Below are 25,360 nucleotides of genomic sequence, written 5' to 3'. Positions count from 1 at the left end.
TATTGGTGCCATCTATACATATATAGTATATCCTACACCATAAGAATGGGAGAAGAACCAGGGTTTTTTTTTTTTTGGGGGGGGGGGGGGGGGGGGGGGGGGGGGGGGGGGGGTTGTGATGTGTCGCACATTGTTATTGGTGTGAACTACCTCGAACTGAGCTTGCCTTGAGAAAAGTGTGTCGAGCTGAACCCAAACTCTGCCTCCCCATTTCTTTTACTGTGCTACCTCACTTACCTTCCACTCTCGCAGTAAGTATTTTTCCTTAGCTACTTGTGGTTATGCACTTGAGGCATCAACAAATCAAGGTTCAGTCCAAGATCTTTACTGGGCTTGGCTCTTGATAGGGCCACCATGCCTTTGCTTACTTAGACTCTGCAAGCAAGTCGACCTAGCTACTGACTAGACATGCAGGGTTGCCGTCATGTCAAGTGGGTCAATCCTTTTCTTTGCCATCGACTAGCAGGGGTCCCATTATGTGTCAAATGCACCTTTGGTTATTCCCCCCATGTTGACAATGTACACACTCTCTCTCCTCCAGCAAACAACCCATGCTTTTAACTTAAATACTGATGAGTTTGCCTACTTTTCTTTTGCAAGTGTCTTAGGGCACTTTGTCTACTAGCCACATGTTTCAGCTAGGCAATTCTAACCCTACTCCCTCTGCTCCAGGTGCAAAAAAGGTTAATAGGCTTCATTTTAGCCTCCATTTTCCCAATCTTTGGCAATACTACATTGATTAATGCAAGTCTAGAAGCAGAGCTCCCTCCATGGCTCACTGCTCTTCAAGGGAGACCACATATGGAGGGGAGGAGGGAAGAGCCACACTGGAGGCTTGTAATGCAAAGTGATACCATCCTTGCCTTTTGTCATGAAGGGGCCAGGGCAAGAGCTGGGGCCGGGGCCGGTGCTCCAGATGCGCAGAAAAGTTCCCATCTCTCCTGCATAGCCCCAGAGCTGCGCTGAAGGCATTCCCCCGTGGCCAATAGTCCGACCCCCTTGTTTGCCTAGATGAGATCAGTGCATAGGGAGCGTATGGACTGGACAGGTGGGGTTGCCGTGCCTTGGATGGTCTCACGGCAATGGGTCCACCAAATCTGCCATAACAGTCAGCTCCCAGCTGGGGATCAGGGAGTGTGGTTGGCATCCATAGAGTCTGACATTGGCGATCCATAAAGACTATATGCTGTGAGGACAAATGGGTCATCCCCTAACCAAACACAGTGTAAATGAGGTCAGTGCATAGGGAGTGTATGGACTTGGCACGTGGGGTTGCCAACCCCTCGATGGTCTCACAGCAACCAATCCACGAGATCGTGTGATGCTGCTAATCAACTCCCAGCAAGGGTCACAGAGCATTGTTGGCAACCATGGAATCGCTGACACTGCATAACAACTATCTGCTTGAAGGAAAACTGCCCATCCAATGCCATCCGGCCAGGCTCGCCTCCGTCGCAAGACTACAGGTTTGCGATGGTAATAAAGCAAACAATCAACCACTGCTTATGCAGGAATGCAACCAAAGAAAAAAAGTATTGGCCAACTCTATGCACTGCTTAAGCAGACATGCAACCAAAGAAAAAAAGTATTGACCAACTCTACGCCCTACAAAACCATGGGTTACGCAGATGGGGCACCTTACCTTCTTGCCACTGTATGCATCGAGCACATAAACATGGCTGCTTGTTGTAGAGAGAAGCATCATTTTTCCATCATTACTGAACTTCATCCCCGACACCTCTGCAGTGTCACCACCTACAAGGAACGTGTCAAATGGTCCCTACATTTTCAAAAATCCTATACCTGTTAGCACCCAATTACATACCACCCAAAAGGGGAGGGATTTTAAAATTAAAACACACACCTTGTCGTACGATCGGGCATCAAAAAGTTTGATAGCTCCCCCCTCCATAGCTACTGCAAACACGAGACCCTGTTGATCATAGGCCACTGCTGGTCTCCCACGAACACGAAGAAGCCCCTGTTAAGCAGAATTGAACATTTAATTCTAGGTACTACAACACTACTAAACATGTCGATATTAGAAGACATTCAAATGGATTAATGTACCTGACACGCATTGTCTCGCAAATCCCATAGGCGAACAGTGTGGTCTAGTGAGCCTGACATGAAGCAATCATTTTTTGGAGACATGCAAAGAGAGACAACCCTATTTGATGATTCACAAAACACCTTGGTATCAGCAAATAACCACAAAACCCTAGAACATAAAACCATCAAGGTCTATGTACATCGTACCTGTCATGATGGCCCTTGAAATACCGCAAATACCGATTATCATACAATGAGAGGTACCGCAAAGAATCTGAGAGCATTAATGCCAAGTCCCCAAAACCACTCCTTCAGATAAAATTGTGAATGAGCTTAACAAATGATTTGGAGTAATATATCACATGTGAGGGAAACTCACTCACATACCATCCCAATCATTCTTAGACGCATAGAGCACGGCATTTGTGTGATGAGTGAAACATATCTGGCTCACACCATATTTCCTACTATGTACCATCTTCACAAGCCTGGAAAACCCAACAAAGCATAGAACAACTCACTGCAATCCTAATGTAATCCATGAGGATATAGAAGCTAGGAAAGAGTTAGAGAAGTACGATGCATTAGCTGTGTCATACAGACGGATAGATTCGTCATCGCTGGCTGTCACTAAGAGGTCCTCTGTGCGGTGGAAATCCAACGAGTTAATTCTGCCTGTCTGCAACAAAAGAACGAGGGACAAGAAGTGGGAAGAAAAGTAGGTTAAAGAAAAAGACAGATGGCAGCCACATTGGCATCCTTGGCCTTTAACAGAACCTTATGACCTTTACATACAAAGATACGCATGCATGTACCATTATTGTCACGTGCAACCGCTCCACTAGGGTGCCATGTGGACATAACTGTACCATAAGTGAAGGTTTTGTGCAGGTTCTGTAATTTGTGAATTGAACATTGTTGTGAACCTTGGTCAAAGGACCAGGAACCAGACTCCAGTCGTCATCAAGGGAGGCCATTGTTGTAAATTGAGCATTGTCATGAGCCTTAGTCCACGGACAGATGTGAACTGGGCATTGTTGTGAACCTTAGTCCAGGCCATACTCCAGTCGCCATCAAGGGAGACCACTAGCCAGTCAATCATGTAAAGTCCCATTAAATTGCTATTCAAAAGTCCAGGATGCTTATTAGGCTAAGTGCCAAGTACCAAACATCAAGATAGATGAAGTGGGCAGCAGGTTTGTACTGGGATGCAGAAGCTTCTGTGATGACTGTATGGACTATTCAGTGGCTGTACGGTGTGTGAGGCAGGTGTACAGACAGCATTAGTTGCTGGTGATGGCTTTCTTTTCTTGCAACGAGATGTGCGCATGAGCCTTCAGGAGAGAGAGAAAGGGTCGCATGTGGCCATTGGGCCACCTCAGCCTTGGCCACACACCTACAATAAGTGGGTGAGTAGGGAGGGTGCCCATACAAGAGTCCCACACCTCAAATGAAGAGGCCCCTGTTAAAAAGATCTCAGCCGGTCCGAATTATTAAAAATGTCCAAGTCACTTATAAAGTGTCAACCCACAAATTTTTTTTCCTGACTGGTCTTAGGCCCAAGATCCTCCCGTAGTTACTGATTTTCCACCGCCCGTAAGCACTTAAGTATCCGCCCGTAGGTGATACCGCTGTGGAACCAAGGGGAGTTTTAAACCCAGGACCTCTTGGTCCTAGGCAAACACCTTTACCACTTGAGCTATCACCTCATTGGTGTCTGCCCACAATTTAATGAAGTGAACTAAGTGTCAAGAGTCACACTTACCACTTGTTTACAGCCCACAAACATGACCGAATACAGGTTCATGCGCATGGTTTACAAGAGGGCAAGAAGTTAAACATTTCACATGAAAACGTTTTCCAAGCATGCAAATATGTCATGCAATCCAAAAAATGGTTAGAATACAGGTTCCCTCACTTGGTTTACAAGATGCAATAAAACATTTCACGCGAAAACATTTTCCAAGCATGCAAATATGACATGCAATGCAAAAAATGTATAGGGCTAAGGAAAGACCTATGTAGCTCGTGCCTGACATGTCCTGGATTGGGGCTTACAATGGGGCCATGACATACGACAAAATCATGAGACTGAACTAAAAGAAGGCGGCGGATGGAATAGGCCATAATAGTCTAGACAACATTGTCATGGTATGCATTTTGCATAGCATCATGTGCATGTAACCTTTCCTTAGCATTTTAACCTTTGCATAAGCATATAAACCATTGCCAAGCATTCAATCCATTGCCTAGTTGCATAGCCTTTAGCCACTTTGCACCCTCTAGATCCAGTCGGCAGCATAAAAAGCATATAAACAAGGACATAAAGCATATCTTCCAAGTGGGGTATAAAAAGGGGCCAGCCAACCTGCTCATAAGCAAACCGACCAGCCCCTTTTTGCCTATATATATGAAGTGCTTGCTCATTCTTGCATAGATCATCTCCCAAGCTGAAATAGCATCTCTCTCTCTCTGCTACTCTTTTGCAGAAAACGCAGCTCCATTCATCATCCCTTCTCTTGCAGAAAACGCAGCCCTTCATCGTGGAAGAAGAAGCTTAGGTCTCAGCCCAGATTTACAGCCCTTCTCAGCCCCTTTGTTGGTTGCTTTTCTCAGCCTTCTTCTCCCCTCTTTGGTGAAAAAAACGCAGCACTATCAGCCTTGCATAACCAGCCATTTATCTCATGAATAATCAGACCCTCACAGCCTTAGAACAGTCCCAACCAGCCCCTTCTCTTAGCCTCAGTTTGCAGCCCTCCTACAGCCCCTTGGAAGAGTGCATCGGCTTCAAGTCAGGTCCTTTTTCGTGCTTCTACAGCAGTGTGCAGTCAGCCCCATCGTTTGGTCTTTCAAAGGTCTTGCGTTCGGGTCTCCTCAATCTACAATCAGTCGATCTCTTCAAAGTAATAAAGCAAATACTCCTAGCAATAGGAGGGGGGCCTTCAGTGGGTAACTGGGACCCAATACTATGTACAAATTCTCTCTCTCTCGCTCTCTCTCGCTCTCTCTCGCTCTCTCTCTCTCTCTTTGCATCTCAAAGTTTTGAAGTATTAAAGTGGATTGCTAAAGACTCACAAAACTCAGGATACAGTAGGCGGTGTGAGATTTGTGGTACAAGATCTTTTCTACGCATATTCTGTTGCATGTTACATTGGTATCAGATTCAGCTTGTTCACACACACCGCATCCTAGCGTGAGAGCATCCTTGGATGGTCCATCTTCGCTCCAGCACAACCACCGACTTTAGCAACATGTCTAAAGAGGAGAGCACACATCATCAGGAACAAGTTCCATCTCCCCAAGGAGATTTTCTTCTTCCACCACCCGAAGATCAGTTGGCTCTACTTCGAGCACAAAATGAGCTTCTACTCGAGGGTCTCCATCTCTTGGAGGCCACCACAGTCGAACCAACTCCGACTCCTCCAATTACCCCCGACTTCATTTCCCTCTTCTTTCAGATGGAACAACAGGAACAACAAAGACAAGATGATGAGGCCAGACAGTGGGTTGAGAATACTTATTATTTTCAGCCACCACTGCGGAGCAGCATAAGAAAGATGTGGAGAAAGTCTTGCAACGTTTGCAAGATAATGGGCTCTACATCAATGCCAAAAGGTCTATGTTCGGCATTATAGAGGTTCAATACTTGAGCTACATCATCAATTCCTCCGGGATTCGATTGGACCCCACAATGGTTCAAGAGATCTTGGATTCAGACATTCCTAAGACCGCCCAAGAGATTCATTCATTCGTGGGTCTTTGCTAGGCCTACAGTTCACATGTTGACCAGTTTTCCAACCTTGCAGCATCTCTCACCGACTTGCTCAAGGGGGTCGAAACCCGTCAGCGAAAAAGTCTCAGTTATAGGCAAGGCGCTTGATGCATTCCGTGCACTCCAGAAAGCAACCTCAGAAACGCTTGTTCTAAAGTTGGAATCTTGGGATGAACCTTTCGAGGTCATTACCGATGCCAACAATGTAGCCATTGGAGCTGTTCTTCAGCAAGACAATAGACCCGTGGCCTACTACAGCTAAAAGTTGGATGTTGCCAAAAAGAATTATTCGGTTTATGATAGAAAGCTTTTGGGTGTGATCACAGTGCTCAAACATTAAAAGCCTTTTCTATATGGACGGGTTTTCACAGTCAAAATAGACCACCAAGCACTTAAGTGACTCCAGATGATGCCAAGTGTCCAATGGAGTGTTAGAGAGATCCGAGCCCCCCTTGGAGGATTTCAGTGGCTACACCTTACAGAAGGTGAGGGTGATTGGATTTCATGCACGTGAGTGACACATAGACCCCCCGCCAGCCAAGGTGGCCAGGGAGAGATTCTGGCAACTATGGATATGGGGGAGCCGCCCTCTCAGGCACCTCCAGTGGGACCTGGAAGAGTGGACTTGGCGTGATCTTGCTGATCAGAAGGAGACTCTAGATGCCCCCTTTTTTGCATACACAGCGCGGCTAGGCCATAGGATTCAGATGCCGACACCCCGACAGCAGTAGTACATTGGCAGTCACCTGGGTCACCTGGCCTCTCCCAACGTTTCCTCTCAGATTTTTGGAAGAGGCTCTAGGACAGTTTTCGGCCTCGAAAGATCACCCTCTTTCTTTGGCTGATGGCACACAGGACGTTGCCAACCTGTGTGCTTGGCGGTTGGCACGTGGTTGGCCATTGGAGGTCGACCAGCAGCTTGCACAAGGTGCAGCCACCCTTAGGAGTCTCTACGACATTGTCTTTGGGATTGCCCCAAGGCTCAACAGGTTTGGCAACGGATTCTCCGCATCTTCACGATGGACAAGGCCTCGACCCGGATCATTACATGGGGCACCGTCGCTTGGGCCACAGAGGCTATGGTTGTCAGGGCTTATGAGGAGGATGGTGGGGGGCTAACCCTTCAGGTCTCTCACCTCCGCATTTCGGCAGTACCAGTCACAGCCCCATGTACTGACCACTAGAGATCGGGCTCATGCCAAAGATGTGAGATTTGCAGTAGAATTGCAGCCCGGCACATATAGCGAGCTAGATGCAGCGAAGCCATCGAGGGTATCCACATTCTGCCCACGGAGTTAATCGGCAGCATTTGGCTCGACATCATCCATACCGTCCGCGGTCAGTGGGGGGGGGGGGGGGGGAAGTTGCAGGGTGGCTCTGACCGCCTGCAGAAGCGGCAGGAAGCTTTCTTGAGGCTCTGGCGGCCTGGCCCTTTTCTCACCGATAGAGGTGTTTCCTACAACAGATTTGCAACGTTTTCAGCATCTACCCCTCCTTATAGTGTTTGGCGGCCTGTTTTGTACAGGACAGCAGCAGCATCTTTGCTACGTTTTTTTCTACAGGTTGTTTCTTCTGATGCCGATTTGCTGATTTGAGGCTTCGGTGTACCTATTTCTTTTGCGTTTCCAGAATTTGCCCTTTCTACTGCCCCAAATACCTCTGCGTTTTCCGATTTTCAGCCATGGTTGCTGCATTTTTCTGGACTGATTTCTGCTGGTAGCTCTACCTTCACTTGAGCTTCATCTGTTGGACCCGAAGGTACCTTCTCTTCAGCGTTTTTCCTCATAGGAGGTGTGGAGACACTGGCTGGCCTGAATTTTCAGGTTTGTAGCCCTTGTTTTGCTGCGTTTTCTTCTCCAGTGGACACAGATCACTTGCAGAGGGGGTGTTTTGTTTGGATTGTGGCTTTGGAGGCAATTTGGTACTTGAGGAGGATACTGAATTTCTGATTTCTGTCAGTGTTTTGCTGATTTTGGAGCATCTATACCTGTGTTTTGTTCCTGGCCTACAAAGTTACCCACTTTCTTCATGTTCCTTGCCTTCTGTTGGCAGTGGAGTGCTGTTTTTTTTTGCTGGACAACAGTGTTTTGGCTGCGTTTTGCTTCCCAAAGGAGTTTTCTACACTCAGTGAAACCGGCCTTCAGAAACTTGACGGGCAGTGAGCACACTTAATCACACTTAAAACTCTTTACGAGCTGGAATAATAAACGTGGAGGAAGAAGAAAAAGAAAAAGTGGAGCTACGGTGCTCCTGCACAAAAGACCAATTGGCCCCAAAGCGTGGCGCCCCCGCACGTATTTATTTATCACTCGAGGTCGGCATAGCCCTTGTACAATTCCCGAGAAGATGCCTCCTTGCTTCACGTGGAGGAGATCTTCTCAAACTTTCACCCAGTTTGTGTTGTGGGATACAAGAGCCTTCGCCTCCTATTATAAAGTGTTTGAGGAACTTAGAAAGCATAGATTGGTTGTCAACAGAAAGAAGAGTGAATTTTTCATGCAGGAGATTCACTTTCTTGGGCACATAGTGTCTAAGGATGGCGTCAGGATGGATCCAACGAAAATTGAAGTAATAAAGAATTGGCCGGATTTGCAGACTATACATGATGTGAGAAGTTTCTTAGGACTTTGTTCATATTACAGGAGGTTTCTTGGGCTGTCATGGCTGCAAGTACTGCCACGTAGGCAGCTGGTTGCAAAGGCACAGGCACCCCCATAGGCAGGTGGGTGCACACAAGCAAGAGAGAGAGAGGCGAAGTGAAGGGCAGCAGAAGCGAAGGCCGGCTGCCACGTAGACGGGCAAGCGTACAAGCGAAGGACAGAAGCTAATGGAACAGTCTTCTGCTCTCAGTAATGTTCTTGAGGACTCTGTTACCATTACAGTTTATATTCCTGCTTCCCTTCCTCATTGTGAGGAGTCTACCTCTGCCTCTCTTTGTGATGCTTCTGAGGATGCCCCTCCCCCTGCCAGTTCTGCAGGTTTGTTGTTTCGGAGGATGGTTTTTTGGACCCGGTGGGATGCTTTGGATCTGTTATTGCTAATCGTGCCTGGGGCACAATGGTACTTCCAGAGTTTTTTGGAGTTGGATAGGCTTGTATCAATCCGACGACATCAGTTTTCAAAGGGGGACGTGGAGACCTTGCATCTTGCAATGCCCACCTCAAAGGAGTGTGCTTATGTACAGCTTTGGGCAACTCATGGTACAGAGCTTGGACAGATGGACCCCATCTTTTCTACAGAGTCTTTACATCTTGCAATGCCGACCTTTTCAGAGGATGCTTTTGTACATCCTTTGGCTACTCTTGGTACAGAGTCCAAGCAAATTGACTCTATTTCTTTTGAGGGTTCCAGTGAGGAGCAGTTTACTTCTCCCAGGATTGATTATCTACAAGATCTGATCTTGGTTGGTTTTGAGGTTTTTCATACCTTCTCCAGGCTGGATACACAACATTCGACTTCGGGGAGTGTTCTTACACTTGGATTTGGAACCATTATTTGGAGCAGCACGTCGCAGCTGTTAGAAGTCATCTCTTGTCTTAACCAGACACCAGGGCCTCGATTGTGGGTGTGCCCGCCCTTTGTAGGTGTTTTCTCATTTTTCCTCGCTTCCCGTATTTTTTCCCCATTTTCCCTATTTTCTTGGCTTGGGTGGTTGCCTTGTGTTGGCAGGAGGGCCCATGAGCTAGCCGACTAATCCTTCAGGTCCACGACCTCTCAGAGTTACTGGCCGACTAGTGCATTTTGCTGGTCGTGGAGAATTCAGTCCCTGTCGACTGCCTTTCTACAGGCCGACTGCTTGTTTGGGGCCATATAAAATGGCCCCACAACCCCTTGCCATTGTATCTTGTATCACTTCAAGATCTTGTGTATATAGAGCAGAGTTACACGCAGTCGGCCTTTCTACAGGCCGACTGCTTGTTTGGGGCCATATAAAATGGCCCCACAGCCCCTTGCCATTGTATCTTGTATCACTTCAAGATCTTGTGTATATAGAGCAGAGTTACACGCATATCTCTCTCCTTGTCTTGTGCTCTCTATTTTTTGCAATCTACTTGCCCTTGTGGTCTCAGATTTGGTTATCATCTCCGCTGCGTATTTTGACATAGGCTCTTGATAGATCTTGGGAGTTTTCTAAGCAAGAGGGGGACTGTTGCGTTGCTGATTGGTGGATTGTTCAGGAATGTTCGGGAAGAGAAGAAGCAAGAGGACGGCGGGCTGAGTTGCTGGACAGCCACTTGCAGATGTAAGTTTTTTTTTCCCACCCACCCACCCTTTTCAGTTACATCCCCGCGATGGCAGATTTGTTAGAGATGGCTGAGAAGCATGTGAAGATCCCAACACTCCCCACGTTCCCAATGGACCATCAGTTGGACGGGAACAATTACGGCATATGGAAGGTTATGATGGAGTCTTTGCTGGACTCATATTTCCGTGTTGATTTCATTGTTGTCAGGGTTCCACGGCCGGAAGCAGAGGAAGGGGAGTTACAGTCAACCAGAAAGGACCGCGAGGCACAGGCACAGATGTGGGATCGTGTCAACGCCAGGGTTCGTTCATTTATCTTCCTCAACTGCACACCGCAAGTAATCAATCACGTAAAGCATATGACGCGGGCCAGAGGCATATGGCAGCACTTGGCTTCTCTTTATAACAAGGTATCGTCCATGAAGAGGATTTCCTTGGAAGTACAGATGCGGGTTGTGAACCCTGCAAAGTCGTCGACGATGAGGGAGCACATTAACAAGCAACACGCCCTTCAGCAAGAAGTCCTCCAGGCTGGTAAGGAGATATCATTTGAAGATATGGCCATTACTTTGCTGTCCCACTTGCCTTCTCAGTATTCCGCTTTCTACTCCTCTTTGATTTTTAGTGGTAGGCTCAGCACCATTACATGGGAGGAGCTTGTGCCCATGGTCTTGGACCAGGAGGAATGATTCACGAACCCTCCTCACAGCGGGGGTTCGGAGGCCTTAACTGGCCAACAGCCGAAAGGCCAGAATAACAACAAGGGCAAAGGAAAGGCTTCATCGGAAGAAGTCTTCTGAGAAGAAGCCTGACACAAATCGAGAGAAACTAAAGGCCGAGAGGTCCTGCAATGATTGTGGCGAGAAAGGCCACTATTGGCACAAGTGTCCTAAGCGGACTGAGAAGAGTGCTGATTCTTCAACCTCAGCTACAGACTCCACCATTTGTGCACTTAGAGATGATGGACTCAGATGCTTCATCGTCTTCGAGCGAGGAGGCAGTTGGCTTCACCGCAAAGGATACCCGAGAGTGGATTCTTGACAATGGTGCCTCCAGGCACATGACTTCTTCCCGAGACTTCTTTTTGGATCTTAAACGCCAGTCAGGTCGCATCTTCATTGGCGACAACTCCACCATTCCGATACACAGTGAGGGTCAGATGGAGATTATTCCCGACGGCAAGGGGGGTAAGCATTCCTCCCGTGTTCTTTACGTCCCTGCTCTTGGTTTTCATCTTCTGTCAGTGAATGAAGTATGCAAGACTGGCTTCCGGGTGGAATTTGAGAAGCATTCAGTTGCTCTACGGGACCGTGAGACTAGCCAGGTTGCTTGGGAAGGCAGTGTGGAGAATGGTATCTACAAGCTCTCTGCACTCTCCTCATTGACAGGTTCTCAGGTCGGAGATCTGTGGCACTTCATCATAGTCACAAGGAATGGACATTTTTACACTCGGGAATGTTGGGGATGGCAACATCTTCCCGTCCCATGTCACTCTATAGTCACAAGGAATGGCCATTCTCAATCTTTTCCATCCCCGTCCCCATTTCACATCCCATGTGACTATGCTGACCACGTTATGGTCACCCCTCCATACATGGGAAGGAGGGGGGAATTAATAGAATGTGCAACAGAAGAAGAGAATGAGGTAAGAAGTGTATCTGATGGGATAAGATGTATATGGGTTGTGATAGGGCGAGAATGGATGTGATGTAAAAGAATAGATGTGAAGGCGTATGAAGATATATGAATGGGAATGAAGAGATGGATGTATGAATGTAGATGTGGATGTGTATGTATGGAAGTGGATCTTTGTATGTGGATGTGAAAATGGATGCATGGATGTAGATGTGGATGTATGGATGTGAATGTGGATGTGGATGTGGATTGAGAGAGTGAGAGAGAGATGGAGAGGAAACACAGGTGAGAACCTGTCTCAATATCATCATCAGAAGGAATACATGTCCCGAGCAAGAGGAGAGAAAACCTCGTATGTGAGAGACTGCAGCAAACAATGCTAAGCAAGTAGTGAAGAATAAGGGAGGCAAGCCAGCTATATATATGCCCAAAAGCAGGCAGCCGACTAGCATCCACACGATTGGGTAAATGTCGAAGACTAGGATAAATATCCAAGACACCATAAAAATGGGGATAAAATAGGGGAAAAATATGTAGATAGCCTTCTCCTCATAGAGCGGCCAGCCAAAGAGGAAGTGCATCTTTCTCCACCCTTTGATTTTTTGATCCCTGCCCTATACATGAGGCGAGTTTGTATCTAGCCCTTTGTGGTTGGATTTAGTCCTTTGTGGCTGTTTTTCATTAACTAATAGAAGGATCTTTTTTCAAGAAAAAAAAAAGTACCCAATAGAGTGATCGGCAAGCCAAATGGAGTCAGATCTTCCAACAGTTTGGAGGAATGATTGAGTACATCCTTGGGAGAGGAAAGAAGAGGGAGGTGGAAAAGACTTGGATAGCATGAATGATCAGTATGTCGATTCCACAAAGTTTGGTACTCAATACAGTTTGGCCCTCACTTCTGATCCTGGCCATTATTCAATGCAAAACGGTTGGTTGTTCTACAAGAACCATCTCTGTGTCCTTCAAGAAAAGCGTGCAGCTCTTCTCCATGACGCCCATGACTCCTTCGTTGGAGACCATAGAGGTATCAACAGTACCCTAGAGAAATTCAAAAGATCATTTTATTGGCCAAAAATGAGGCATGATGTTTATTCACATGTTCAAGCCTGTAACATTCATCAAAAGGTTAGGGTTCCACATATGAAAAAAGATGGTTTACTTCAACCTTTGACTATTATCGACGGACCTTTTATTGACATTTCTATGGACTTTGTAGGGCTTCTACCAGCATCCACCGGATCTCGCAACACTCAGAGTTTTACCATCGTGGTCGCTTTAGTAAGTTCTGCATGCTCATCCCATGCAAGCAGATGGCCACAATCGAGGACGTAGCCACCTTTTTCTCAAACATTGGTACCCCATTTGTGGTTTACCTAGCACCATCACATCAAACAAGGATTCCAAGTTCACCTCGCATTTTTGGAGAGCATTATTCGAGAACTGTGGTACGAAAGTTGCAATTGTCTAGTGTATTCCATCCACAAACAGACGGCCAAACAGAAATCTACATCCAGTTGGCCTTCGATGTTCTCGAATCATATTGTCATGACCAGCAGTCCAAATGGGAAAATCATCCTCTATTGGTCCAAGCCATCTTAAACGATACTCATTCATCCCGTGTCGGACGTATTCCGTATGAGGCAGCTTTTGGTCGTCGTTTCTCCTCTTTTGACGAGAATGGTGTCTACATCTCTAGAGGCCAACAAGATGACTGAATCATTCTCCGAAATCATTGAATCAATTAAAGACTGCTTGACCAAAGCCCATAAAGCTTACAGCAAGCAGGCAAATAAGTCTAAGCGAGATGTCCGTTTCAAGAAAGGGGATTGGATCTATTTGTGCATCATGAAACAACGATTGAAACAAGTGGGCAAGCGTTGTCCCAAGCTTTCGTTTCATAGTTTTGGACCTTTTCCCATCTTTAAAAAGCTAAGGGATGTCTCTCTGAAGTTGAAGTGCGTAATAGTTAGACTATGCATGATGTTTTTCATGTTTCTTGGCTAAAACCATATGTTGGACCACAAGTTTTTGATGTTTCAGATGAGCAGCAGCCAGACATGGTTGACGAAGCTGTTGGTGTATGCAAAGGTGGAAGAATAGACAAGAAAAGAGAGAGAGAGAGAGAGAAAGAAAGAAAGATTTTATTAACGTCTTCCAAAAGACCGAACTCGGCCTATGAGACAAATCGGGATACTTGTATGGGGTATCCTCTGTCATCCCAACAAAATAAAAAGTACTGAACTAAAAAGCTGAATCTAGGTGTACAATAAGTACAATGAGTGGGGGAGGGGATGGAGCTCTACTACTAGGAGAATGCAAAGCTATATGCATGGAGTATACAATCATGATATGCAACCTAGCTAGCTCCATCCTTTACCATACTGAGGGTATAAAATGGTATACATCAATGAAGGGGGTGTCCACAGCTCCCTGAAGAACATGCCTAGGTCTGCTCTGAAGCGAGCCAGTCGCTCCGCACCCTCTCTGTGAAACTGAGCTCTGATCTCTGTCGTCTCTCTCTGGTATAGGCGTGGTGTCCGAAAGCCAGGTGTCCTCTGTCTCCTGCGGGCTCTGAGTGTCTCTGCTCTCTGGAGAGTAATTCCCTGCCGTGTAGGGGCTGGGAGTGGGATGGATCTCTGAAAAAATGTAGTAATCTGTGTCTGTCATCCCCCCTCTGGAGTTGTCTGAGCCTGTAATGATGTCTCTCTGTGACGCTGTATGTCTAGAATGAATCTCCCCAGTATGCGCTAGTCTGCTGCCTCAAAGATCTGGCGTAGGGAATGTGGCTCTCTGAATAAAATGGGATATCTCTCTCAGATGGCTGTATATGCTCTGTATCTGCATACATAATGCTCCTCACTCTCCACCTCCTCTTTGCTCACCCTGCAGGCCCATATGGTCAGCGGCCCGTCCATTCTGTAGGCGGCGGATAGCTTCCTTTACCATCGAGTGGGTAAAGAAGCTAGCTGTGGTAGGTCGAGGCTCCTGTGGCTGAGGTATAGGTGGCTGCTGTGGGGCGTGGTATAGGCCCTCTGCATATATGTGCCATGTCTGTGGGTCTGCAATAGGTGTCGGTGTCCGGGGCTCTCTAAAGTGCCGCCATGAGATAGGGCTATCTCTACTCATGAAGAGCTCTAGCTCCTGTATCTCTGCGAAGGCCCGCCTTTTGCGGCGAGTAAGTCTCCTCATCTCTCTCCTCGACTCCTACTCTGTGATGGCTCCCAAGGCTCTCTGTATGCGGAGTCGTGAGTATAGGGCTCTGCACTCGTCATCATACCATCTGTTCTGGGGCATAGTCCCAGATCTCACAGGCTCTCCTGAGTGGACACGATGTGGGAAGCTCTGTAATGCAGCCGTGTGTAGGAGTGATGCCAACTGGGCTCTAATGGTATCCATAGGTGCCAGGGGATCCATGAGTAGGAGCCCATCCATGTCTGCCATGTCATGTGTGAAGTAGATGGTAGTGTGTGGCGTCGGTATGTGGGGGGCTGGTGATACTGGTGATCCGGCTAGTGAAAATGCCAAGTATGTATGTGCCCCAATAGGACGAAGTGGAATGGAGAATGAGGTGACAAGCTGTGATGCCTCCAAAGACCCCATAATGTAGTCTGTCTCGTCCGTGTATGACCCCCATGTGGCAAGCATGTCAGCCCTCCTAATCCCGGCCACTGTAGCATCCCGCTATAAATAACGAGACGATGCCTGGCTCCCAACTCTAGTAAGTGGTCCCCATAATGTCCTCTGTCTGGTCCAGTGTCCTCTGATGCCCGACTAGCCCCTATCTCCTCTGGATCCACAGGGTGGAGTGTCATGGCCCTGTGAAAATGGAGCAGGACAAGTGTGGGCATGGTGGTTGCAGGGTCAGAATATTTTATGATTCACATGGGGGGTGCCCGGACAGTGTTTAAAGATGTGTGGACAACCCTAGGTGTGAAGGGGGAACATTAAAACATTAACTTTTAATGTTTATAAAAGTTGCCCCTAGGCCTTAGTGGCCCTAGGGAACTTATTAAGTTGGGGCCCTAGGGATTAACTTGGGAAGGAGGTTTTCTCTCTCTACACTCTCTCTCCTCTCTTTTTGGGGAGTCGTGTAGCAAAAGTGGAGCCTTCCTTCATGCGCATGAGTTCCATCGTGGGAAAGCTGAAGAGGAGGTGAAGGCGGCTGTTTTGCTGCAGACTGTTGCTGTTTTTCTGAAGAAACCAGCCGTACAGCACTGTACGGCCAGTGCTGGACTCTCTCTCTCTCTCTCTCTTTCTCCTCTGCTGCTGGCGGCGCACAGGACAGCTACTGTTGGGCTGCGCAGAAGGCCTGTGCAGGCTGCACAGTTGGTTTTTCAGCAGGTACACCTGGTACGGCTGCCGTACAGTGTACGGGCAGCCTGGTACAGAAGGTACAAGTGCTGCAGGTGGTGTAGACAGGTGCTGGACAGGCCTGTGTACTCTGATTCAAGCTGGTACAGAAGTGGACAGCAGGCTGTTTTTGCAAGTACAACGCCTGGCACGCATCCCGAGGCGGTACAATCAAGTACAGTGCTGATTTTCAGATCTGTACTTTCAAGGACAGCATAGGAGTGAGCATCAGGAGGAAGATACAGGCAAGTGCAAGCACACGTGTGAAGCAGGATTGTGGGATCAAGTGCCTGCAGGCACAGATTGGTGCTGTTGCTTCCTCCAGAGTTGTTTCACGAGCTGAACTTGGTAAGCCTTGACTCTGTTCATCCATCTCTCTTTCTATTGCTTGATGTCTGCTACAGGTATGTGTTATCTGGCTCCTTGTGAGAGGAGGAGTATAGCAGATTGACAAGGGATTAAGACAGGGATTGAACAGCACATGTATGTTGAGCTGAGAAGATGTATCACGCTTATGAGTTATGCCAGATGTATGCCCATGGCTGGCCTGCTTTGTGAACTTGGCTGATCAGAGGGAGGCACAGTGTGTTGCTTGAAGACACAGATCTGTGTGCATAGATCCTCTGTGCTGAGAAGGATTTGTGGGCAGTCAGATTGGACTACAGGTGTAAACTCTTGGCTGGTTTTTGTTTTGTACTCAGCCATACATATTATTTTAATGGAATAAAGAAATACCGCAAGGGGCGCCAAGCTTTGGGGCCAACAGGTGTCGCTGTGTATTCAGATTTGGGCACTCTAGCCCCAATCTGTGTTTGGTTTTTCATCTAGACTACAAGTGGACGGGTGATTGCTCCTACCGCACTCTGGTTTTCTATCAGAGGCCGGTTTCAAGGTTCCGTTGCCGGGACCAATCATCAACTTTCTGAAGGGGGTGAGCTCGTGGTTGCTTTGAAGAAAGCCATCGCTGAAAATTCAGCAATCATGTCTGATACAGAGGAAGAGTACTTCTATCAAGAAGAAGAAGAGCAAGAGACTTCTCCTGAAAGAGATGTATCTGAGGATATTTTTGCAGGAGAACAGGCTGCAGATGTTGAGCCTTATGAGGATGTAACACAGCCAGAAGATGTGCATGGTAAAGAGGATGATGATGCTAAGTTCAAAGATCGCTTGGCTAGTGTTATGGATACTTTTATGCAGCTCACACAGAGTGAGAGATTTGCTGAATTTTTGAGGTCTCGCTCAGAGCCCCGCACAGAGCCCCAGAAAAAGAAGAAGAAGGTTCGTTCGAAGAATCTTTCTCAAGGTCATAGTGGTACCACTCCACAGGATCCATCTCCTGCACAGTTTCCGAATATGCAGCATGCTTTTGGTGCTAACCCACAGAGTTCCTTCTATGGACAGCCACCTATTCCTCAGCAGAACATGCATCCAGGGTACTTTGGTGGTGGCTCAGTGTTTCAATCCATGACTGGGGGTTATCCTCAGGGAGGCATGGGTATGTATGGGCCTTTTGGAGCCAATTTTCAGCCTGGCATGCAAGGGAATATGTATGGTGGTATGCAGTCCGGTATGCAAGGAAATGTGTTTGGAAGCATGCAACCTGGGATGCAAGGCAATATGTTTGGTGGCATGCAGCCAGGTATGCATAGTGGAATGTATGGAAACATGGCTGGGATGTATGGTATGCCTGGTGTTGGAATGGGAAATGTTGACCCAATGATGGGTATGAATGTTGGGGGCAGCAATCTTACGAAACCACTTCCATATGATAATCTAACGCCTATGGGCAAGGCGAAGGATTACAAGGAAGGGGGAGCTGCAGTGAAGTTTGACACTTTCAGTGGGGCCAAGGATAAATTGAAGGCACTTACCTTTTTACAGCAGTTTGATGCTGCTTTTTCTGGTGGGAATTACACAGAGTCCTCGAAGGTGAGGAAAGCTGCCACTTTTCTCAAGGGCAATGCTTTGCAGTGGTGGTCTACTCTTCTTTTGCAGGGCATAGCACCCACCACATGGGTCCAATTCAAACAGGTTTTCTCTTCCGTATGGCTCACATCTACATTTGAGGTGGATGTTATGACAGCATGGCACAAGCTGGATGCTTCAAAGTGTGATAGTTTGGAGGATTATAACAAGAAGTTTTGGGAAGCTCTACTCCCAGTGACTTCTTATCGTGCCGTGCCATTATCTGAGCAGGTAGAGAAGTATTGTTGTGGGCTGCCCAAGGAGGTACGAGATTACTGTATAAAGACAAGAGTAACGAACATGTCACAGATGATTGAAAATGCTATGACAGCTAATGCGTTACTCACAGGTGGTTCATCTGGGTTTAAAGGCAGTAAGAAATTGGGCAGGAAAGCTGAAAAATTTGGGCATGCTTCTCGTGATGCTAAAGGGTCTTCAGAGACAAAGTATAAGAAGTTGCCAATGCCCAAAAGGACTTCTGAGGAAAGACAGGCTTTGAGAGATGCTCAAAAGTGCTTTTACTGTACTGAAGAGGGGCATATGTCATTCAATTGTCCCAAAAGAACGTCCAAGAAGGACCCTGACAATAAAGGAGAGCCCAAGCCAAAGAAACAAAAGCCTTCTGCAGGCTTAGTTCCTGATCTTGTGGGTGAGCAGCTAAGTGGTGAAGCTACAGAGTTGTGCAGGGCATGGGGCAAAGTGAGAGATCAGAATGCTTTGATCTTCTTTGACACAGGTGCTAGAGCCAACTTCATTTCACCAGATTTGGCTGGCCGATTGGGGATTCGCGCAGAGGAGATGGGGCCGTTACATGAGGCAAATATGGCTTGTCCAGGGTATGCAGAACCCGTTACTCCTATCATTGGGAAGCTTCGGCTTCATTTGCAGGGTTATGTGGACAGCGAGGAGTTCTTCATCATGCCTTTGGATGGCTGTGATGTTTTGTTGGGGATGCCATGGTGCCACAGGGTACATGCGGTGGTGGATACTTACAATAGGAAAATTACTCTGACTCATAGAGGGAAAGAGCATGTATTGGATGTAAAACTCAAAGGGGAATCTGTTCCTATTGTATCCGCTTCGGCGATTTCATCAGTAATGAAAAAGCATCTTTCTGCGTACTTGATTTATGTAAAGGATGCACAGGATGATGAGTCTAAGTCTAATTTGTCAATGTTAGATAAGGACAGGGCTGATTTCTTAAGTGAGTTTCAAGACTGTTTTTCCGAGTCATTGCCAGGAGAATTACCTCCTGAGAGGCCAGAAGATCATGCCATAGATCTGATTCCTGGTAGTACTCCACCGAATAGACCGCCGTATCGTGTTAGTGCAGCCCAACAGGAAGAGATTATGAGTCAGGTGCAGGAGCTATTGAATAAGGGGTTGATTCAGCCTAGCTCATCACCCTTTTGCTCACCTGTGCTCTTAGTGCAGAAGAAGGATGGTTCTTGGCGCATGTGTATTGATTACAGGGCGCTGAATAAGAATACCATCAAGAATCGATTCCCCATACCGAGGATCGATGATATATTGGACCACTTACAGGGCTCCACAGTTTTTAGTCGTATTGACTTGAAAAGCGGGTATCATCAGATACGCATTAGACCCGAGGATGTGCATAAGACAGCATTCCGTACCACATTTGGGTTGTATGAGTTCTTGGTTATGCCCTTTGGTTTAACGAATGCGCCTGCCACATTTAACAGAATGATGGACAGGATTTTCAGGCCTCATAGAGAGTTTGTGGGCACATTCTTTGATGATATGATTGTGCATTCACGAACTGAGGAAGAGCATAGAAGGCATTTGGCCATTGTGTTTGCAGAACTCAGAAACCATAGATTGGTGGTTAATGGCAAGAAGAGTGAGTTTTTCTTGCAGGAGATACATTTCTTGGGGCATATTGTGTCTGGTCATGGAGTCCGTATGGATCCAGCAAAGGTGGAAGCAATACTTAATTGGCCAGCTTTGAGGACCGTGCATGATGTACGCAGCTTTTTAGGATTGTGTTCCTATTACAGGCGTTACATACGGCACTTTGCTGAAATTGCTTCGCCTCTTCATGCTTTGACGAAGAAAGCAACTCCGTTTAGATGGGCTGATCGGGAAATTACAGCATTCAAAAAGCTCAAAGAAAAGCTTACTTCGGACCCAGTATTGGTGTTACCGGACCTCCGAAAGGCTTTTGTTGTCCAGTGTGATGCATGTGGAAGTAGCATTGGTGCAGTTCTCATGCAAGAGGGACATGTGATAGCCTATGAGAGTAGAGTTTTGCAAGATGCCGAGAAGCATTTACAGGTGTATGAGAAAGAGATGTTGGCTGTAATTCACGCTCTTTCTACATGGAAACACTACTTGCTTGGGGCTGATTTCACTGTACAGACAGATCATCAGACCTTGCGAAATTTCCTCACGCAGACTAAGCTTTCAGAGAAGCATATGCGTTGGGCAAACTTTTTGTCAATGTTTCACTTCCAGATTGTGCATGTGGAAGGCAAAAAGAATGTAGTGGCAGATGCTTTGTCACGCAAGCCACAGGTTTCCGCTGTTTCACTTGCTTATCATCATGAGCTTGATGAAATGAAAGAGCAGTATGCCCATGATGAGGATTTTGAAAGGTTGTATGATCAGATGTCTGAGGGTCAGCGGCATGAGCATTACACTCTCAGAGATGGGTTTTTATTGATGCATGGCAGACTGTGTGTTACCAGGCCATTGCGACTCAAGGTTATGATTGAAAGTCATGCTCCACCGTATGCAGGTCATAGAGGTATTGATGCCACGGTCAAAGCAGTGGAGACTTTCTTTTATTGGCCAACCTTGAGAAGAGATGTTGATGCCTTTGTGAGGCAATGCATCGTATGTCAGAAGGTAAAATTTGACCGTCAGAAGACACCAGGGTTATTACAGCCTTTACCTATTCCGGATAGACCTTGGGAGAGCATTGCCATGGATTTTGTATTTGATCTTCCACGGACACAAACGGGAAATGATGGCATCTGGACTATCATATGCAGGTTCAGTAAGCAGGCTCATTTCATTCCCGTGAGGAAGACAATTAAAGTGGATCATATGGTGAAGTTGTTCATGGCGAACATCTTCAAGTATCATGGCTTGCCTACGTCTATCATTAGTGACCGTGATCCACGGATGACGAGTTTGTTTTGGAGAGGGTTGTTTGACAACATGGGTACAACTCTCAAGTTTTCATCGTCATTTCATCCACAGACAGATGGTCAGTCAGAAGAGGCTAACTCTACAGTGTTGGATCTTCTCAAGTGTTATGTGTCAGAGCACAAGCAACAATGGGAAAAGTATCTTCCTTTGGTGGAGTTTGCATATAACAACACTGTACATAGTTCGACAGGCAAGGCGCCTTTTGAGATTGTAGAAGGAGGGAAGAAGGTTCCACCCATTTTGCATACAAAGGATAAGATCTTTGAGGCTGATCAGTATGTGGAGAGCTTGGATGAAGCTTATCGGAGAGTTAAGTTGGCCCTCCAGAAAACTCAGCAGAAGCAAAAGAAAGCCGCAGACCGTCACAGACGTGATTTGCAGTTTGCATTGGGTGATTGGGTTCTTTTGCGTTTTGAAAAGGCAAGACTCAAGAAGATGAAGGGTAAAGAGCGCTTATTCCCTAAGTTGAGTATGCGATATTATGGGCCTTTTCAGGTTTTGGAAAAGATTGGTGAGGTAACCTATCGATTGAAGTTACCAGATCACTGGAGGATTCACAATGCTTTTCACGTGAGTCTTCTTAGACCTTTCCGTGGGGATGTGCCTGAGGATGTATCAGATGAGGCTCAGTCGGAAGTTGAGGAACTTGATGAGGTTCTGATTCCAGAGCAGATACTGGCACATAAAGAAAGGAAGGTACGAGGTAAAGTTTCCCGTCGCTATCTTGTGAAGTTCAAGAACTATTCACCGATGGATGCGAAGTGGATGGAGGAAGGTGACTTAACAGATTCACCTCAGGTTTTGCAGCTTTATCTCGATGCCTTTGAGTTAGAGCCGACTCTTATTGTGGCTCATTCAGGTTCAGCAGAGCATGGGTCTGGAGCATTACCTGATGCTCAAGAGGGGGGTAGCACCTCCACTCCCTTGATACAGACAGGCTCAGATGACATCTAGAGGTCGCTTGGTGCAGATTTTATCTCATCCGAAGGTACTGAGGCTGACAGTACATCTGTTTATGGGACTTCTATGATATATGTGTACTAGTCACATGGAGATTTTTGTGGATATGTATGGTTCACAGTGGTATACAACTTGGACTATTACTATGCCATTGCTTTGCAGTGAATGTTGATACATGTGTATGGCTCAGAGAGATTGGGACGCTGATCTTGCCATATTGTATATTTCACTTTTGGATATTTTGATGCATCACCAGAATGCAATCGAGGACGCTTGCCATCTTTCAAGAGGGGGGTATGTCATGGCCCTGTGAAAATGGAGCAGGACAAGTGTGGGCATGGTGGTTGCAGGGTCAGAATATTTTATGATTCACATGGGGGGTGCCCGGACAGTGTTTAAAGATGTGTGGACAACCCTAGGTGTGAAGGGGGAACATTAAAACATTAACTTTTAATGTTTATAAAAGTTGCCCCTAGGCCTTAGTGGCCCTAGGGAACTTATTAAGTTGGGGCCCTAGGGATTAACTTGGGAAGGAGGTTTTCTCTCTCTACACTCTCTCTCCTCTCTTTTTGGGGAGTCGTGTAGCAAAAGTGGAGCCTTCCTTCATGCGCATGAGTTCCATCGTGGGAAAGCTGAAGAGGAGGTGAAGGCGGCTGTTTTGCTGCAGACTGTTGCTGTTTTTCTGAAGAAACCAGCCGTACAGCACTGTACGGCCAGTGCTGGACTCTCTCTCTCTCTCTCTCTTTCTCCTCTGCTGCTGGCGGCGCACAGGACAGCTACTGTTGGGCTGCGCAGAAGGCCTGTGCAGGCTGCACAGTTGGTTTTTCAGCAGGTACACCTGGTACGGCTGCCGTACAGTGTACGGGCAGCCTGGTACAGAAGGTACAAGTGCTGCAGGTGGTGTAGACAGGTGCTGGACAGGCCTGTGTACTCTGATTCAAGCTGGTACAGAAGTGGACAGCAGGCTGTTTTTGCAAGTACAACGCCTGGCACGCATCCCGAGGCGGTACAATCAAGTACAGTGCTGATTTTCAGATCTGTACTTTCAAGGACAGCATAGGAGTGAGCATCAGGAGGAAGATACAGGCAAGTGCAAGCACACGTGTGAAGCAGGATTGTGGGATCAAGTGCCTGCAGGCACAGATTGGTGCTGTTGCTTCCTCCAGAGTTGTTTCACGAGCTGAACTTGGTAAGCCTTGACTCTGTTCATCCATCTCTCTTTCTATTGCTTGATGTCTGCTACAGGTATGTGTTATCTGGCTCCTTGTGAGAGGAGGAGTATAGCAGATTGACAAGGGATTAAGACAGGGATTGAACAGCACATGTATGTTGAGCTGAGAAGATGTATCACGCTTATGAGTTATGCCAGATGTATGCCCATGGCTGGCCTGCTTTGTGAACTTGGCTGATCAGAGGGAGGCACAGTGTGTTGCTTGAAGACACAGATCTGTGTGCATAGATCCTCTGTGCTGAGAAGGATTTGTGGGCAGTCAGATTGGACTACAGGTGTAAACTCTTGGCTGGTTTTTGTTTTGTACTCAGCCATACATATTATTTTAATGGAATAAAGAAATACCGCAAGGGGCGCCAAGCTTTGGGGCCAACAGGTGTCGCTGTGTATTCAGATTTGGGCACTCTAGCCCCAATCTGTGTTTGGTTTTTCATCTAGACTACAAGTGGACGGGTGATTGCTCCTACCGCACTCTGGTTTTCTATCAGAGGCCGGTTTCATGGAGGATCTCCATGTCATCATAGTCATACACCTCACACTGTCTGCTCTATGTGTGGGCATTGAAGTCGCCCGTAAGAAATACTTCCCCTAGTGTAGAATAATGCATAATCATCTCTGACAGACAAGTGTCTGGCGAGGCTCCTGTCTCCTCCTCCTGTGGCATGTCCTCTGTAATGACATAGGAGGATCCTGATGGAGGAAAGTAACATAGGGCTATGTATATAACCCTGTCCTGTGAGAGCTATAAGCTGATCCACATGTATCTGGCCTCTGGATCCTGTGCTACCACTCTCAATCTCCCCTGTAGCTCCCGTCTGAATAGAACTGCTACTCCCCCCGACCCTCTCGAGGTACCCTGGCGTGTGGTCCTCCTGTATGCTGACTCCCACTGGAATCCCTCTACTCGAGGTAGCCCTCTCTCTGGGCTCTGATGTGTCTCTGTCAGAAGTATGATGTCTCTCCCCACCACCACCATAACATGCTCCAGTCGTCCAGGCTGCACCCATAGTGAACCATTACAGTTCCATACTGCCATGTGTATCTCTGTCAGTGGCCTGGTCTGTGTCCCATAGGCCCCAAACCGCTAATCCATGGGCCAGCCATCAATGATGACCCGACCATCTCGATAGAAGGCCTTCTTGCCTTCTCTCCTTCTCTCCGCGCGCGCGAGAGAGAGAGAGAGAGAGAGAGAGAGAGAGAGCAAAGGAGAGAGAGAGCTTGTTGACAAGATCACTTTTATAATAGCATGAACAATGACAATAGCCAGCAAAGGAATGTTGCACTGTGCTTGGATTGGATTACATGAAATGAATAATGAGGAACTGCCTTACATAGTGAAGAAGGGAACTGGCCAACTACCCATAGGAACAGACCGACAACCTCACGACCTACTAAACAAGAAAAAATAGGATAAAACCCATAAAATAAAGATAGCCCCATAACACAAAGAAGCACAATTTCTAACACTCCCTCTGCAGCTCATACGGTGCAAGAGTTCGAAGAAGATAAGCTGATCAAGATGCAACCATGGACCCTCCAGTACTACACATATCCGAATCACCTCGGAGAGGGCACTCGTCAACCTGTTTCTTCGAAACCCAATGCCACCACGAACAGCAAAGAACTTTGCTTCGCTCCGAATTCCCGCAAGTGTGTAGTGAACTCCAAGAATAAGATGATGAGCTGATGAACACACCGCGTCCATTATCCCCCAGCAGTGGACTGTGAATGTAACTCGCGGTGCCCGGGGGACTAGGTCCTTTGACACACTTGTTGATACCATCAATGCATATTAAAACATTTAAACATGGCCACAGCCTTAACACATATCCATCATCACTTTGCATAAAACATAAAAGCTAGACAAAACATCCACAAATGCTGAAAATGAAGCTTGCACATGTGGCACCGCATAGAGGCCGGAATGGGCCCGACCCCCTCCCGCCCGCCCCCCACCCCCCCCCCTTGCGGAG

General features: G+C 47.0%; 1 protein-coding gene across 1 annotated transcript in view; it reads right to left on the bottom strand.

The window, feature by feature from the left end:
* Window positions 1-25,360, bottom strand: part of LOC147641016 (Transducin/WD40 repeat-like superfamily protein) — a 56,484-nt gene that overhangs the window by 9,452 nt on the left and 21,672 nt on the right. The window contains exons 2-7 of the mRNA XM_086817358.1: window positions 2,631-2,731; window positions 2,440-2,540; window positions 2,260-2,326; window positions 2,071-2,170; window positions 1,865-1,981; window positions 1,643-1,780 (exon numbers count right to left, since the gene is read on the bottom strand). Coding sequence (XP_086673484.1) covers window positions 1,643-1,780; window positions 1,865-1,981; window positions 2,071-2,170; window positions 2,260-2,326; window positions 2,440-2,540; window positions 2,631-2,731 — 624 coding nt within the window. The remainder of the gene's footprint in view (window positions 1-1,642; window positions 1,781-1,864; window positions 1,982-2,070; window positions 2,171-2,259; window positions 2,327-2,439; window positions 2,541-2,630; window positions 2,732-25,360) is intronic.

The sequence above is a fragment of the Cibotium barometz genome, chromosome 2, assembly GCF_041138505.1.
Source record: "Cibotium barometz isolate CiBa-2024 chromosome 2, ASM4113850v1, whole genome shotgun sequence".
NCBI lineage: Eukaryota > Viridiplantae > Streptophyta > Polypodiopsida > Cyatheales > Cibotiaceae > Cibotium > Cibotium barometz.
This window is presented reverse-complemented; position numbering and strand designations above follow the sequence as displayed.